We start from the raw sequence: 17,040 nt of genomic DNA, 5'->3' as shown, positions 1-17,040 counted from the left end.
CAAATTTGTAATATAACAATTTTTTGTTTTGACAAATCTAAACGGATTTCAAAACGCTCATATAATTCTTAGGTAATTCTCATTGCATTTCAACATTTCAAACATCTCCTAAAATTTTAATTGGTATACTTTTAACATCCCCATAATATCCTAACATCAAAATAGAGTTAAAAATTACGATCGAATTATCGATATCCACGTATATACATAATTTTTAGAATTTAAATTTTCACAACAATACTTTTCATGGTACCTTGTGTAAATAATTTAGTCAATTTGATATAATTTAAAGATTAAATTATTGTTATATTTAAAAATATAACTGAGTCTAATAGAAATTTAGATAATGGATTGAAGGTGATTTTTAAACGCTAACAAAATTCTTAAGAGAGGCTGTTTTGTACTGCCAAATTACTTATGAGTTCTTAGACTTTGTCCAATACAAAGGCGCCGCCTGGCTGCATCCTTTCATTCACGCATTGCAAACAACACTAAAATATATATTTCCCATAGAACAAACTTTATAAGAACAAGTCATTTGGTCGTTGGATTTTCAAATTTGAACTTTTTCGGTCATTGAATTTTTTTTAAAATGTGGAAAAAGGTCCTCCGAGTAGTTTCTGTTTGATTTTTAGAAAAATAATTATATGAAATAATTTTAAATATGGTATAGTTTTTATAAATTATTCTTTCAATTTAAAATATTATATACGTATTTAAGATAAAATTATCAAGTTATTTGAAGGACTATCTAAACTATTTAAAAAAAAATTAAAAACAAAAAAGATACCTTTTGTAATTATAGAAACTAAATTGGTCTACTCTTATAAATTCAATAACTAAAATAATAATTTTTTGAAACTTAGCCTATATATTTTAATAAAATTTTGATTTTGTTTATACTATCATACAATTGTTGATTTTCAAAGAATTTTTTTTTAAAGAGGAAAAATGTTAAAAATATTTGAATAGATAATATTATCGACACTTATCAATGATATTTTGTTGTAAATATAAATATTTTGATTAGTTTGTTATATTTTTAAAACAATACATTTTATTTATGGTCAATATATATATATAAATTTAGGGTGGCTGGCTGCACTTCATCTTGAAGCAGATAGGTAAACGAATAGATATAGATAATGAAATTTATTATCTTTTTTGAGAAGGAAACAAAACGTGCCTGAAGAAATAAGGGCGAATGATATAGATAATGAAATTTGGATTAAAAAATTAACCAATTTAATTAATTAAAACAAACACATGTTTTATTGATAGCGCCTTACAAAGGGAATTCATATTAAAAAAAAAAAAAGAAAGAAAGAAAGAAAGAAGAAGAATGTCTTTTTTTGATTTGATCCAACAATTTAAGAAAATACACAACATATATTTATAATTTAGAAATGGAAAAATTATTTCCATTTGTAGTAAAATTTTATAATCTATCCAATAATAAATTAAAAATTTAATTAGGAGGAGTGAATATTAGCATCGAACACTGTTATAGGACTTCTCACTTTGTGTTTTCCATCATCCCAAACCAAAGAAGCTGATTCAATATTTTTCCTAATTTTTCCTTTGATTGTAACTTCAAAACTTTGTTCCTCTCCCAAATTCTTGAACGAAAGAACAGAAGGATTTACTTTGATCTCAAGATTCTTCCATGGATTAATTATAGTAGCTTTATATGTTGCAGATTTTGATCCAACATTGGTGACAGTTCTTCTATAGACTTGATTGATCGGTTTTGAGATATTCGTGGAGAGAGCGAATGAAGGATAGTTTAGGTCGAACACTGTGTCGGAATTGTTTGAAGAACAAGTATTGTTGTCTTCCGATACTTGTTGGAGCAACTCGGTGGTATAACCTATAGAAAAACAAATTATTAAAGGGAGTAAAAGAAAACAATATGAAAATTCATGTTTAATTAACAATATAAAAACATATCTTTTATATTTTTATCTTAAATCATCCATTGATCCAAAAGCTTAATCTATAATGGCCGGTGAATATCCATCGACGTCGTGTATCTTTTAGGTGAAAAATGAAACAATAAATTTGTTCACACATATGTTCAAAATTTCCAACACAATACCTTGACCACACAAAAAATGTACGTAGTCAATTTCAGAAGCATCGTAGATTAATCCGGGATGCACTGCGCCTAGTGGATTTATGTGACCAGCACCATACCCAAACTCTTTGTCCAGATTATGTTTAGAACTCATCGAAAATGCTGCATGCATATACAAATTTAGATCGGTTAATTTTAAAAGATAAAAAACAGTTTAGATCTATCACTATATAGATAGATGTTGCTGATAGAAGTCTAACCTAGTCTATCGTATAGATAGTGCGAGATATTTTGAATATATAATATTAATTACCCGTAGTGATGAGGGCAGATTTAAGGGCGGAAGGAGACCAGGTAGGATGAAATGATTTAACATAAGCAGCTGCAGCAGTGACATGCGGACAAGCCATTGAAGTTCCTGAGATGATATTGTAAAGAACCCTTTTGCTATCCTCTTCGGCTCCCGAGGGTGGAGAAATTGGAGACCATGCTGCAAGAATTTCAACTCCTGGGCCACTCAAATCTGGCTGCAATTTTAACAAATTATATATATTGATTTAGAGAATTAATAATCCTAATTGAAAAGCAATAAAATCAAAGTAGATTGAATAATATATTACCTTGAGAATGTTGGGAGTTATTGGGTTTGGACCTCTTGAAGAAAAGGATGCAACAGATGGAGCTCTTTTACGTTTTCTTTCTGTGCTCTTCTTTATTGTTGCTGTTGGAATGCTGTAAACATCACCCTCTAATTAATTAACCAATTAACCTTACTAATCTAATACGAGCAATGAGCAAATTATGCATGGTATTCTGAATTATATCCATCCTTTGGCAACCCTAACAATGCAGGAACTTGAACTTGGCTAGGACATCATGAAGCAACCGTGATTAAATTACCTATTGGTTGAGTTGATATAAGAGAGAATGAGGGCACCAGCTTCGGGGCCAAGATGAGAAGCAGGAATTGGAAAAGAGTTGGTATCATCAGGAGAAGAATCATCTTGCATTATAATACCCACCGCACCTTTTACCGCCGCAACTCCTCCGGGAACAGTTAATGAATCGCATACTACAATTTTACCTTTTACCAACTTCAAATCTATTGTGTTCTCAAAACACAACCTGTAATTTGTTTTTCAAACCTCAATATCAGTAGTTAATTTGTTAGCTTTTTCTATATAAGAAGATGAAAAATAAAATTGAAATTATGTTAAAATCATGCATGATTCTGAATACATTTTAACGTAGATATTGAAAAGTACTAACCTGGATACAGAACTGTCGAAGGGAGCTTTCGGAATATCTCCGGCGTAAACCAATGGAATTTGTTTTCCCTTAATATCAAATGTATTGACGCTGACTCCCTTCATATACCAAAAATGAAATTATGTTAATTAGTTTCATAAATTCAAATCCTTTTTTTAGAATGAATTAATAAAATGAAAAGTGACTTAAATTAAATCAAATTTCTTACATTGAATTCTCTTCCATCTCCGAGCTCAACTTTAGTTTCGAATTTCCGATCAGTGGTGCTAGCCGCCACCGACAACGACCACGGCGAGAAGTTCACGATGGTTGTGAAATCTGGGCCGTTATTTCCAACAGCCAATGACGTCAAGATTCCCTTCTTCATCGCATGGAAAGATCCAATGGCTATAGAGTCATTGAAGTAATCTCTAAATCCTGATCCTCCAAGAGAGCCAGAGATGATGTCGACACCGTCAGCGATGGCATCATCGAATGCAGCAAGGATGTCGGCATCGGAGCAGCCGTCGGACCAGCATACTTTGTATGCAGCAATGCGTGCTGATGGGACTCCGCCTCTTGCTGTGCCGAGGCCGAGTCCCAACATGTTCGCTTGTCGAACCAACCCTCCCGCCACTATCGATGCTGTATGGGTCCCGTGGCCATCTGAATCTCTTGGACCTTTGATGTCGCCTTCTGGATACTCACCGTTGCTACGGTATGATCGAGCTCCAATGATTTTACTATAAACAACATAGGATGTCTTGTTATAACAAATAAATATTTGTGAAGCAAATTGTATTAGATAAAATTTTGAAGATATTATGAATTACTTGTTGCAAGAGAAATTGGCGGAGACTTCACAGCTGCCCTTCCACTTGGCCGGCGGCGGACCGTATCCTGTGTGGTCAAAACTAGGAGATTCCGGCCAAATTCCGCTATCCAATACTCCGACAATCACATTACTTTCCACCGCCGGAACTCTCTTCACTTGTTCCGAGAAGCCCATGAAGTCCCAAGATCTTGTTGTGTGCAGTTGTTTTTTCCCATTTGGGAAAACTGATATCACCCCTTCCATTTCTGAAATCAAATTTCATATACTCAAACAAAAAATCATAATAACTAATTTCACTTTTTTCTTTTCAGAGTTTTCGGATTTTATTTATTCTTTCAGGGTCATTTATTACCTGAAACTTTCTTGGCTTCTGCTTCAGTCAGCTTGGCCACAAATCCATTGAAGCTTCTTTTGAAGCTATGGAGTAAAGAATGTGGAGGAAAAGAACTGGAAACAAAAAATTAATTTTCTAGTCTGAATTTTTTATACATTAAGAGGTTAAAATGATTAAAAAAGTATATGGATTGTTAATTAAGTACCTGCCAATGGTTTCTTTTAGTAATCTTATATGATGAGATGACGTTGAAACTTTCCCTTTTGGATGACTTCCCATATACACAATATAAGTCTACAAAAACAATAAAAAATTTAATAGAAAAAAGAGACAAATATATACATATAATGAGTCGTTTTAAGGGGGAATTAATTAATTACCTTTTGAGAGCCATTGTTTTGTGAACTTGAGCTGAAAAATAGTAGAAATAAGCAGAAATTGAGAAATAAAAGCCTTGGAATTAGAGAAGACATTGAGAGAAAGGGAAAGGTTTTGATGTGAGCTCATGAATTGTTAGGAAGCTATTTATAGATAATGTGATTTTTGGGTATGTGTGCAAAATAATTATTTCAAAAAAGTTATTCCACTTGTTCAATTGTATTTTTAAAACATTAAATAAAAAGTATGGATGTTGTATTGACTTTTGGTCAAAATTGACTCCTATGTCCCAATTCCCAACACAACTTGGCGGCAAAAACGTGTGATTCATTAACTAGATAAGAGTATACAATATTTAATATACAAACAATATGTTTTCAACCCTATATATATATATATATATATATATATATATATACACACGTTCGGTATAAACATAAACTTTAAATTATATTACAATGCATTTCAATTTCATCACATGAGTCTAAAATATAATATTAAATTTATTACGTTTCGGTGGTTTTCAAACTTTGTTTACTATTGTTTTCATTTTTCCTCCTAAGTTCGACTCGTTACATTATATTTTTCCACAACACCCCTAATATATTTCAAAAGAAAATAGAATAAAAAAGAAACGACCATAAATGGTTGTCCAATCATTTTGTGTCTAACTTTTTCTTAAAGTAAATTCCTTCAATGATTTAAAAATTGATGAAAAGTACTTTTAGAGACATGAATGACATTTATATAATAATAAAAATTAGGTGGTTTTCAAAAGATATATGTCAAGCCCACTCACACAGGTGATGGCTAATAATAGAAAATGAGCCATAAAATACGTTTTATGTAAGTAGGGAACCCTGGTTGTGAAATGTGATTATGGAATCAAACCTAATTAAAAGTTATGGGTTCACACCTCGGTTACATTGGAGTATAAAAAATACCAATAAATTTTATTAAAACGAGTATAGTTGAAATAATATATTTTATAAATATTTTACGATACAATAGAAATATCGATTAACTTCTATAATTATCATGCGATATAGCACCAAATTAATTAGTGATGAATTCTTTTATTGACTTGGTCCAATTCAAACCCGCGGGCTGCATTCTTCAAATACACATAGTAATGATAATAGTAACGTTTGAATATACGAGAGACACTCCACCTCGAAGGAAAAAAGAATATACTTGCACTTTTTGTAAAATATAAATATAAACATATATTTTATATACTAACGAAATATTAAAACTATTATAAAAATATAGTTAATTTTTAAAATAAAAATTTTATTTAAATTTCGTTAAAAATAAAAAATTGACAAAATATTTAAATTTAATAGAAAAACAAGACGTGAATTTTTGTTCTATAAGCCGTAAATGGTTTGTATTTACCTATACAATGTTTAAAAATATATAAAAAAATTGATAAACTATTTAAACTATAAAACACCGATGTTAAATTTCATTACTAAATATTTTGTCAAATAGAATATTTGACAAATTTTCTTATATATATATATATTAAAGAAAACCCAATATTGGTCACTATTTGTTTCAATTAATTAGTATAGATTTATTTGTAACCGTCCAATTGTAACTTCTTTTAAATATTGAAATTTTAAAGGAAATGTTTAAAAGTTTTATTTATTTATTTTTACGATACATTTTTGTATATTTGGACACACGAAATGAAATGGTCATGTATTGTAATGTAGTTTGAAATTTGTGTTTGAATTGAACAGTCTTGAGTTTAAATTATTATACCAACTATAGTTCGTTTCAAATGTCTTGAATTAAACTATATTTTCCATTATTTTCACTTTTTACAAATTTATTTTTGTTTCGCTTTCAATCGAGCAAATATTTCAATACATATTTGATTTCTAATTATTTTCTCAAACATCCCTTATTTTCTCAAGAATATTATTATTGAAATTATTCGGAGATTATATATAAACAACATTAATTTAAATGACAAAATCATTTACTAAAATATCAAAATCATTGAAATTAAGCGAGGAGTAAGTGAAATAATTTTATTATAAATACAAAACTTAACCTAAACTATTTCAAAGGAATCTCAAGTTAATATCGTGCTAAACAATTTTTTTTTGCCGCCACTCGCCTTGATGGCGGGAACCAATGATCGAGGGAAACACCATTGGAACGCCGTAGTAGAGAGAGGAAGAGAGATTTGGTAGAATGGCGTAGTGAACAGAAACCAGTAATTTGTTTCTCAAGAGCCAGCCGCTTCGAGGCCTTGTGCAATGGTTGATCATCGATGAAATGAAGCTCTTCGTGGCCTCGTTTTAGGTTTTACATTTTCTTATTCTACTTTTCGCATCGCTAATTTCCCACCGATTCTAGAATTTTTGCTCGGGAGTTTGAGAATATTCACTCGATTCGATCTCAGAGCTGATGATGAATGTATGAGTGCTTGTACTGCGGGAGTCTGTGTATTGGAAAGGTTGAGCCGAAGAACAGAGAGGAATCGGCAACGTTTTCTTAGGAGCTGATTCCTAATGGATGACGTCGATGAAGTTGGTCGAATTCTTGTTTTAGGTTTTTGCATTTTTCTTACTTGAGTCTGGAAACGTATATTTCGGGATACGAATTTGTGAGCCTTTTTGGTTTGTGAAAATTTACCATTCGTTCTGAGTACTACTACTAGCATATGGATACTCGGACCGTGGTTGCTGTTCCTACTGAAAGCACTTTTATCTTTTGATTTCCTTTCCAATAGTTTGTCATATCACATCATCGCTTCAGTGGTTTCATTTTCCTAAGTTTGATGATTCGCTTGCAGACTTGAAAACGTCGAAAGAAGAGAAGACAGAGGAACTGTTCGAAAAAAAACAATTGGACGGGCTGTTGATATCATGGATCCACGGGAGTTCTCACATCCAAAACGCTGAATAAGTCGTTAGTTAGCAGTTTTAAAATTCTTTCATTTTGCCTACGTAACTTCCATTCTGCTCTAACTTTGTAGAAGATGGATCTTAGGCCGAATCTCGCATCTATGGAAGAATATTAGTATTAGATCAGTCTATGTTTAAGCTTACAATTTAGGGGAAGTTTAAATTTGTTATTAAATCACCATGGATTCAAAAGTATACTATATGCTTAGCCGCCAGGACAGATATTACTACTCCCAAGTCTCTCTGTTATTGTCAATTTATGTAAGATCAAAGGGTGAACATGGCTTGAGCCTTGAAGCACTATAGTTTTTCTCCATCTTCTTTATCAAGTGTACGAATTAATATACTAACATGATGCATCTCATGAAAACTGCCTCTCCCTTGCTTCTGAAGCCTGAGCTTTTGTCTTTTTCAATCAATTAAAATAGGATAAACCAAAATGTTCACAACGCAATTGGTCTGACCATCAAGGTTGTAGAGAACTGGAATATTAACCGAGGTGAAATTCTCACTAGTTTCTTACATAAAATAATTTCAGTTATGTGATTGTAATGCCTGTCAGAAGATTATCTAATTGACGCAATTAAAATACTTCTGTCTATGTACAATACAACGGTCACCCAGAACAAGAAAAAAAAAAAAAAAGACTTTATGAGGTTCTCTCTCTGCACATACAATCATTTACAATCCAAATATTTTGCTTTTTTCTTGACCTTGACAGGAAACGAAAGCTCAACAATGTAACAATGTTATTGTGTCCCAATGGAGACAGCCTTGATATCAGTAAACTCTACAGAGATGAGCAATGGCGGCCAAAACTGCAGCTACCAGAAGCCCCGTATTGTTCTCATAGCCATTTCCTGCATTATGTGGTCGACCTTGGCGGTGACGTGCTTGTGCTGAACCAGCTGCATAAACAGGGATCACGGCTGTACCTCCTCCTGTATGAGGTCTACTGCCACCACCATTTTCTCCACCGCCGGCAGCGGCTGCACCTCCATTTGCACGACGAATCACATTAGAAACGGTGATTGCACTTGCACTGTATCTTCTGCTAATCTGGTTAGTAACCCCATATTTGCCCTGTTTTCTTGTGTAAGTTTTCTGTTGGTAATTAGACTCTGCATAATATAGAATAGAACATGTCAGCAATGGACTCAAACTTTGCTATATTTTCAATTTTTTTTGAAATATTGCTGTACAATGGATTATATTCCTAAAATTGGTATCCATTATAACTATTCTTTTAAAAAGTTAAAGTTCAATTTTATGATATTTTACGAAAATAACCTGTTTTATGAGGTAAAATTCATCCTATTGAAATAAATTTTGTTCAATGTTTTAAAAAAGTAGACCCTATATTTTTCTGTTTTGGAAACTCCTTTTCTTGTACCTCTCTAACCAAGTGGTTTCAAATTACATTGTTTAGTATTAGTGTATATATTCTCTAATTAAAAACAGCGAATAAAAAGTAGGAACAAGAAGAGCTTATTGAAAAACGGGAATAGAAATGGGAATAGGAATAGGACAAGCTTATTGAACAAGTTCCAAAAAAACGCTTTTTTTTTGCAACCAAATATATATGTAACTGGTAAGCATCATGCATCATAAAATAAACGAAAACTTAATCATTTGATCACTTTGTTTTTATTAAAGTATAACCATACAAATAAAAGAAAAAAAGCTAAATTGGAGATTATGAATATTATCTTGACTAATTAGAATAGTTGATTATTTGATCACTTCTGTCAGTACTGATTAGCACCATCTAGACTCTGATTTGATTTAAAATATTATCTCCCAAAAGCTAAAGTTATTGGAAAAGTCTTAAATTGTTATGGGCCTATGGCCCCTCCATTCACTGGATATTAAACTTTATTTTATTTACATATTTATTTTCATTCGAAATTCCGAAGGACATGTTTACCTGCACTCCTCACTAACCTATACTCTTCTATTAATCTTTTATTCTTTTCTTTTTCACATTACTATTTTATTCTGATTTTCAATCATGCAATTTTGTCGTTTATACATCCACACATGTTATCTGGAATGCACACTTTATTTTAGCTTCTTGTCGGTTTCATAATTCAACTTTGTCGTATATACTTTATTACCGATTCTCTTTGTTGCTTGGTTGGCTTAATGGATTTACCTACCTAAACTTCTGAGCTAATGGGTCTCTTATCATGATATCAATATTAGTAGTCATGGGGAATTTTAGTATTATGATGATTCTTTTTTTTTTTTTTTTGTAGTAATCCACAAGTTAAAGCTTTTGACATGGACGATTTCGTTGTTTACTTTTTACCTTAACGATTAATTTTCTTTCACGACTTTTAAGAGAAGAGAATAAAGACTTGTACAGTAAATTGATATTGAACTATTCAACTTCTATAGTAAATAATATGAAATTGTCCATTTATCTAGAACCTTTATCTTTTCTTATTTCTCTATTTTCTGCATTTAACAAGAAACTCTACCCTTCAACTATCTTCTATAAGTACTAGTTTTTAACTCTAACATATTAACTCTCAACTTCATAATTAAAGTAAGGCCCCAACCATCCCTTTTAACACAAATGATAGAACTTTTGAGCTTTTTAAGAAAAAATTGTTTAACGAAACTCATCGTTTAATGAAACTGCACTGACATTCTTTTTCTATTGAATATATAGAGAGGTACCTCAAATTTTTATCAGGTTTTAATTATTGAACTTACATCTAACATTTATGTTAGATTATTATGATGCACTGATTTTCTTTGAAGGAATTATTAATTTTTTCGTAAGTGGAGACTAGACTTTCATTAAGAACTAGATACCAAGAAATGATTTCATGTTCAGTCTGATTCAATTTTGAAATTGTGTGGTCCAAAAAAATGAATATACAGAGAAAATTTGTGATAAAACAAGGTGAATTGAATTTCCTCAAGAGATTGGAAAGGATACTGACCTGTTGCTGTTGGGAAGATTTGCTGTTGGAGAGCCGCAGATGAAATGGCCAAGGTAGAACAAAACAGTAAGAAAATCAATCTTATCCCTCTTCTTTCCATTGTTGTAATAGGAATAGCTATCTTCTCTCTATTAGGTAATGCGAAAACGGTCTTCTACTCTGATTTATTTATATAAAACGGGGGGAAGTGGAAGTTCTTAGGTTTTTTCTTCTTCCAATCCACTAAAGCACTCTTATCTCTTTAAGCACACGGACACGTAGAATAATACATACTTTTAAAAAGTATCGAATATTTCTTTCTTTTTTTTTCCTCCTGAAACTGTTGAAGTGCCTTCAGAATCAGGACACGGTTTTCACTCTTCTGCTTTACTGTTGTTTGATAGTAATAAAAATCAAGAATGATCGGCTCATGGGTCGGCAGGTATAGCCTCAATAAAAATTATGAATTTAATTTACGGTGACCACCTATCAAAAAATTAACTTCCTACTTTTTTTTCACATATCTAAGAACTAACTTTCTACTATTTTTTTTTACATTCAAAGGGTTAGTTGGATCCTCTCGTGAGATTATTTGAGGATATAGGAAAAGTAATAAAAATCTACGGGTGATGTGACTCCACTAATAAGATAACTTAGGTCTATGTTCTCTGTTTAATTTCTTTCTTCCATGATATTATGGTTTAGGCCTCTGATTTCTTCTCTATTGTTGTCATTATCTTTTAGATAATCTTGAAACCTTCGTTGTTCTAAACACGGCATTGAAACTGAGAGCTTTCACACCTATTATTCTTGCTCCTTTCTTTGTTGATGTTCCTATTTGTTATTGGTAGATTAGCAGCGTTACGGCAATTGGCTGGGGAGAATGGAGGGCAATTGCTTGAAGTGGAAATGACCAAGCTGGTAAAAACTTCTCTAGAAAGGTATTTGGTTTTGAAAGAGAACTTGTCCTTTTGACGACCCTTTTGAGTTTAAAGAAAACCTCGAACGCCTAAACGATTCTTGCTTAAATTATCCTTGTGCTTTCTGACCCATCTGAGTTTCCCTATATTCTTCGACTATCTCTAGGTGTAGTTCCATCGCTTTAATTTTATTCCAATTGATCAAGGGCTTAGTTTTTTATGTTAACCCTTCTTTACGAATAAACTAAGGATTGAAATGTCGAAGTCTCGTATAGAAATTTCAATTCAAACAAAACCTAAATTTGTTAAATAGAAAAATAGTTGGGTGTATTTAGGTTGCCTCATTTTTGCATTGTCCACTTATTTAATGTGGCCATTACTGAAGTCACCTCAAGTTTGATGTCGATAGTGCAAATTCATGGCAGTTGATGGCATGTGAATAGGTAGATAGGCAAATAAATTGTTTGTGATTGCCCTCCATGTGATTTAGGTACAGGATCATGCAATCGGAAGTTGTGATGATTGATATCTGGATGGTGTTGCTGGAGGTCGCATTCCGGGTAAGCGATGATATCTTCTTACGTCTTTTTCAATCTCGTATCCCAAGTTAAAGAAACCGTAGATGACTAATAATTTTTAGAGAAATTACGTTAAACAATAAGATTTTTAAAAATATTTACAAAATATAACCGAACTTCAAATTTTATAGTTGATAGAACATCGATAAATACTAATGGACGTTTTAATGTCTACCAAATGCACTTCGGACAACTAATCATTTACTTGTAAAATTAGGATCTATATAAGGTTTTGGTTTTCAAAATGTTCAAATTTAGTTCTTATACTTTTAATTGCATAGATTTTTTAAAACATAAATAAATAAAAACAAAAAATTTCATGGAAAGAAATAAATGATGTCGATATGTTTTCAAAGTTTGTGGTAAAATGTTACAAATAACAAAAAGAAATATTAAAATTGAATAATTAAAAATATAGAAATTAAAATCGAACAAACATTAAATTATACAGAGCAAAATAATATTTTAATAAATAAATAAACGTGAGAAAATTCCTTGAAATAGCTTCTAGTCTTCTAACACATATTCCTCAATCCAAACATCAATAGTGCACGTCGGTCTCACACGATTAACCTTGTGACGACCGTATATGGCAACTTATAAATTGCATAACAAAAGATTCTAAGTGTATTACACTTTATCAAAGGTTTGGAATATGTTTGGGTATTATATAAATCTACACAGAAGTGCAGTAGAGATGGAAACTCCAACTACTATAAACTCTATATAGATATTATGACGATTTCCAAGGTTGCGCTTATGCTTTCCATGATGGCCTGATGAAGCGCCAGCCACATATATTGGGATCACTCCCCTACCTCCCCCTCGACGTTCAACAAATCTTGAATTATTGTATTCTCTAACAATTAATTGCTGTTTAGAATCTACAAAATACAAATATAATTATTAAAAAAGAGTACAAACATTATCACGGCATGATAATTGTCACATGGATTTTGATAAAAAAAAGATGATGAAATATGACACATTGATTTTTATTTTAGTCGGTTGATTTTGTTCTGTTTTTTTTTTTTTTTTTTTAATTTTTGTTTATTAAAAGCGAAAACCATATATGTTCGGTTATCCATTTTTGTTTTCTGTTTTTTAAAACAAAATGTGTATTTTGGAAGTTTTTTTTTTCTTCATAATTTTAAAAATGAGTTTCTTGTTTAAAAAAACATAAAAATATAATAGTTATGTTGAACCTACATGCCTTTTCAAAAACAATAAAACACCTAGCTACCAAACATGCTCTGAGCTTAAAAATATCATACATTAAGCATTTTCTTAAGCTTATAAATTTATAATATATGAAAATTTAAAAAGAAAAAGAAAAACTCATTTGAACGAACCGTATAATCCTATCCAGACAATAAGTATTTCTAAAAATGAAGAAGAAAAAAAAAGAGTGGAGAGGAATTGAACCTATTGTGAAGAGTTGTGTGAAAGCAAAGGAAGTCATCATAGACGAATAAAGAATTACCAAAATGAATGCAATCTCTCTTCTTCTTCCCATTTTTTGTTGCTCTATTTCTCTCTGTCAATGGAACTAATGGAGGAACTGTACAAAGAAAATGGGAATTTTATGTGGTTTATATATATATATAAAGTGCAAGAAATTGGTGGGGAAAATTGAAGTATGGGTTGGGTCTTTATCTCCTGTCTTTTACTTTTCTTAAATACTTGGAGTGTTTGGAATTAAAAGAGAATCTTTTTAGAAAATAAAATAAAATAGAACAATAAAATACTATTTCGGTATTTTATTTTTTAAAAATATATAATTTTAGTTTTTGTAATTTTATTTGAATAGGAAAAAAATTGAAACTATTTAGAAAATATTTATAAAAAAACTTAATATATTAATTTTTTATATTTAAAAATGCCCATTTTAATAAAATTTAAATTTATCTTTGCTACTTCTAGTTTGTTTTTAAGTTTGATTGTTTAAAAAAAATAGAGAGATTTTAATTTTACATTTAGAAATATTGTTGAAGTTGAAACAAATTTCAAAGCATAAAGATGAAAATGATAATTTAACTTCAGAAAACTTGTGAGAACTTTTTCTTCTTCTTGTTTTACAGTTGTGTTCTTGCTTTTCGCTTTTATTTCAACAAATCATTATTTGTTAGACCCCTTTTTGGGTAATTATTTATTTATTTATTTTTATTTTTTTTAAAGTTTAATTTCTTACCATAATCATTAGTGTCTCAATGGAGTAGAAAAGTTGGGTTGTTACCTCAATTCTTGAAACAAAAACAAATTTTTTAAAACTATCCTTCCCTTTTCAAATTTCAAATTTATTTGTTTTAAAAATACTCCAACAATATAATCAACCAAATTTGAAAACTAATGGATGGATGAAATTAGGATTGTGAGCCTAATTTTCAAAAATCAGAAATAAATAACTAAAATAATTATCAAACCTAAAAACTTTGCTTTTACAAAAATTCTTACTTTTTGACTGATTTCATTTAAAGCATATATCTGCTTTCGGCTTTTATTTTAATAAACTACCTTCGTTTTGTTCATTATGAAATTCTTTAAATTATAAAAAGTTTATTTTAAATTGATTTGAGAATTAGATTAATGTTTCAATTATGCTTATTGACATAAAAAGAATTACTTTAATTCTCAAATTTTGAAACTATTTCGAAAATTATAATAGTAAAAAACGAACACATATATGATTAAGATAAAAATCAATACACCACGGTTAGTTCTTTGAGTATTAAAGATCTTAATTAGTATCATTTACAACATCATTCATTCATTGTACACTAACTTGACAACTAACAGTAACAAATAATTGACTTTAAAATGATTTTAACTATGCATTTTTAGATAGAATAAATGGTAAAATCATTCTTGATCTTCTACGATAGATAATGAAAATAGTATTTTGAGAGACTCAAACATAATTGTATAAAATAATGAACAATTGAACTGGTCTGCACAAATTCTTTTAAGTAATGGTAATGAAGAATTATTTAAATTGATTTACTATAAACCTCATGGTGATTTTCTGTGCCACTGTTACCGACTCTTTCCCGGCCGCTGCCGTCATCCGCACTTCCACTTCCACTTCCACCGCCGTCGTCACCTCTGCGTCTTTCACATCCACATCCACTTCCGCCTCCACCGTGACCGTCACCTCCACTGTCACTGTCACCGTCATAATCATCTGCGCCGCCACTTCCTTCTCCCCCTCCATCTTATGAAAGGGGCAGTAGAAGAAGGGTGAACGAATACAGAGAGTCTGGGAATTTTATTGTTTCTTGATTGATTTATTTAGGCAGGGGACATTTTCTTTTATAATGGGAATTGATCTAAACAGAAAAACTTCTTTCTTTGTTCAGTAAAACTGTATAACAATTAAACTGAATCTTTAACGATAACTAAACTGTTCGAGAAGGCTTTCTTAGTGAGCTCTCTTAGTACATCTGATCGACCAGGTATTGAATCTTCTACCATATTTTTTCATATGTTAGCCTTTTTGGTGTTTACAATTATCTTGAAACACACACAATTATTTAATATAATATATATAGTACCCAAAAATTTTTATGACAAAAGTTTATTAATCAACACAAAATTTAAATTATTTATATATATATAAACACTTTTGGTTCCAATTCTTTTAGGTAATTTAGTCTAATCTTTAGTTAGATTTAGCAGTGTATACATTGTAATGACTTAGTCTCTATCAAGAAAATATGAAGAAATAACTTTAATTTTCAAAACTTTAAAATAAAAACGAAATGGTTACCAACGAAGATGTAGCTTTTAAAATTTTGTTTTGTGTTTTTTAAACTTTGGTTAAGAGTTCAACTTCTGTGTACCTAAAAAAAGTTAGCAACTTTTATGGTTAGATGAAAGGAAATACATTTTGATTAATAATAATAATAGATTATTACTAAATGGGGTCTTAACTTTTTGTTATTAGATTATCTTTGAATCTTGTTGCTATTGAATTTTGAAAATGGATCATATAATTCAATAGTCAACAAGCTATTGAACAATTAAAAGTTTATAGATATCTCTTAGGGGTTAAGAATACTTGGTCTTATTTTGTCTCATTCAAAACTCTACTAAATAAATATTTTTTGGTGTTATTTTTTTTCGAAATGCAAAGTTAGATGTATAAGAGATGATCGCGATAGCTATTTTAATTTATTGATATGAGATACCAATATTTTAGATTGAAACAAAAAATAAAGCATGATGGTTAATGTCCAAAATGGATTATTGCGGAGATATTGGAAGAATCGTTTTTAACAATTTTAAGTCTCGTAATTTCTTGTCCTTTAGAGTATTTGAAATTTCCAGCTAACACCCAGTAAAAACGTGAAACATTGTATTTTTAATATATATTTTTTAAAATCTTTGTGTGTAAAGAAAGAAAACAAAAATATTGGCAATGATTTTAGATAAACGAGTTTCGTCATTGACTTTGAGTTTGAACTTTTCTTCTTGGACTTTTTTTTTTTGCGTTGATTTTAGATAAAGGAGTTTCGTAATTCCTTTAACCATTGAATTTATTTGTTTGCTTATTAGAGTTAGAATTAATAAATTAATAATGTGGCCTATCAACAAACAAAGTTCATAACCCACGCCAAAAATAAAAAGAAATTAGGTTCGTGTGGACGTCAAACAAAAAGAAGTAAACCCTTTTTTAATTAACAGAGTGAAGTTGTGTCTCATGTAGTTTACGTGCTAATATTTATGAAGATAAATTTATATTGTAGACAAAAAGAATATGATATACTCATTTTTTGTATTTTGTGAATTTGTCTATGACTTTATGGTTACTACT

At 30.5% G+C, this 17,040-nt stretch overlaps 2 protein-coding genes and 2 long non-coding RNA genes across 8 annotated transcripts; 2 read left to right on the top strand and 2 right to left on the bottom strand.

Annotated features, from left to right (window-relative positions):
* Positions 1 to 1,326: 1,326 nt before the first annotated feature.
* Positions 1,327 to 4,981, bottom strand: LOC103489381 (cucumisin-like). The gene is made up of 11 exons (XM_017044688.2): positions 4,875 to 4,981; positions 4,700 to 4,788; positions 4,513 to 4,607; positions 4,159 to 4,405; positions 3,555 to 4,068; positions 3,347 to 3,444; positions 2,978 to 3,202; positions 2,698 to 2,809; positions 2,391 to 2,604; positions 2,099 to 2,239; positions 1,327 to 1,870 (listed from the first exon to the last, which is right to left on the bottom strand). The coding sequence occupies exons 1-11, from the start codon at positions 4,965 to 4,967 to the stop codon at positions 1,473 to 1,475; spliced, it is 2,226 nt and encodes a 741-aa protein (XP_016900177.1). The 5' UTR covers positions 4,968 to 4,981; the 3' UTR covers positions 1,327 to 1,472.
* Positions 4,982 to 6,967: 1,986 nt separating this feature from the next.
* Positions 6,968 to 8,296, top strand: LOC127151401 (uncharacterized). 4 transcript variants are annotated; one of them, XR_007824335.1, is made up of 3 exons: positions 6,968 to 7,191; positions 7,685 to 7,800; positions 8,225 to 8,296. It is a non-coding gene; the product is annotated as an uncharacterized LOC127151401 (long non-coding RNA). The 4 variants fall into 4 exon arrangements; XR_007824332.1 differs by lacking the exon at positions 8,225 to 8,296 and having other exon boundaries at positions 7,685 to 8,134; XR_007824334.1 differs by lacking the exon at positions 8,225 to 8,296 and having other exon boundaries at positions 7,292 to 8,134.
* Positions 8,257 to 10,894, bottom strand: LOC103489382 (uncharacterized). The gene is made up of 2 exons (XM_008448530.3): positions 10,751 to 10,894; positions 8,257 to 8,917 (listed from the first exon to the last, which is right to left on the bottom strand). The coding sequence occupies exons 1-2, from the start codon at positions 10,848 to 10,850 to the stop codon at positions 8,577 to 8,579; spliced, it is 441 nt and encodes a 146-aa protein (XP_008446752.1). The 5' UTR covers positions 10,851 to 10,894; the 3' UTR covers positions 8,257 to 8,576.
* LOC127151399 (uncharacterized) lies at positions 10,162 to 15,622 on the top strand. Of its 2 annotated transcripts, XR_007824331.1 has the most exons (4): positions 10,162 to 10,477; positions 10,689 to 11,171; positions 11,581 to 11,670; positions 12,140 to 15,622. It is a non-coding gene; the product is annotated as an uncharacterized LOC127151399 (long non-coding RNA). The 2 variants fall into 2 exon arrangements; XR_007824330.1 differs by lacking the exons at positions 10,162 to 10,477; positions 10,689 to 11,171 and having other exon boundaries at positions 11,271 to 11,670.
* Positions 15,623 to 17,040: the final 1,418 nt, after the last annotated feature.

The sequence above is a fragment of the Cucumis melo genome, chromosome 10 (assembly GCF_025177605.1).
Source record: "Cucumis melo cultivar AY chromosome 10, USDA_Cmelo_AY_1.0, whole genome shotgun sequence".
NCBI classification, from domain to species: Eukaryota; Viridiplantae; Streptophyta; class Magnoliopsida; order Cucurbitales; family Cucurbitaceae; genus Cucumis; species Cucumis melo.
This window is presented reverse-complemented; position numbering and strand designations above follow the sequence as displayed.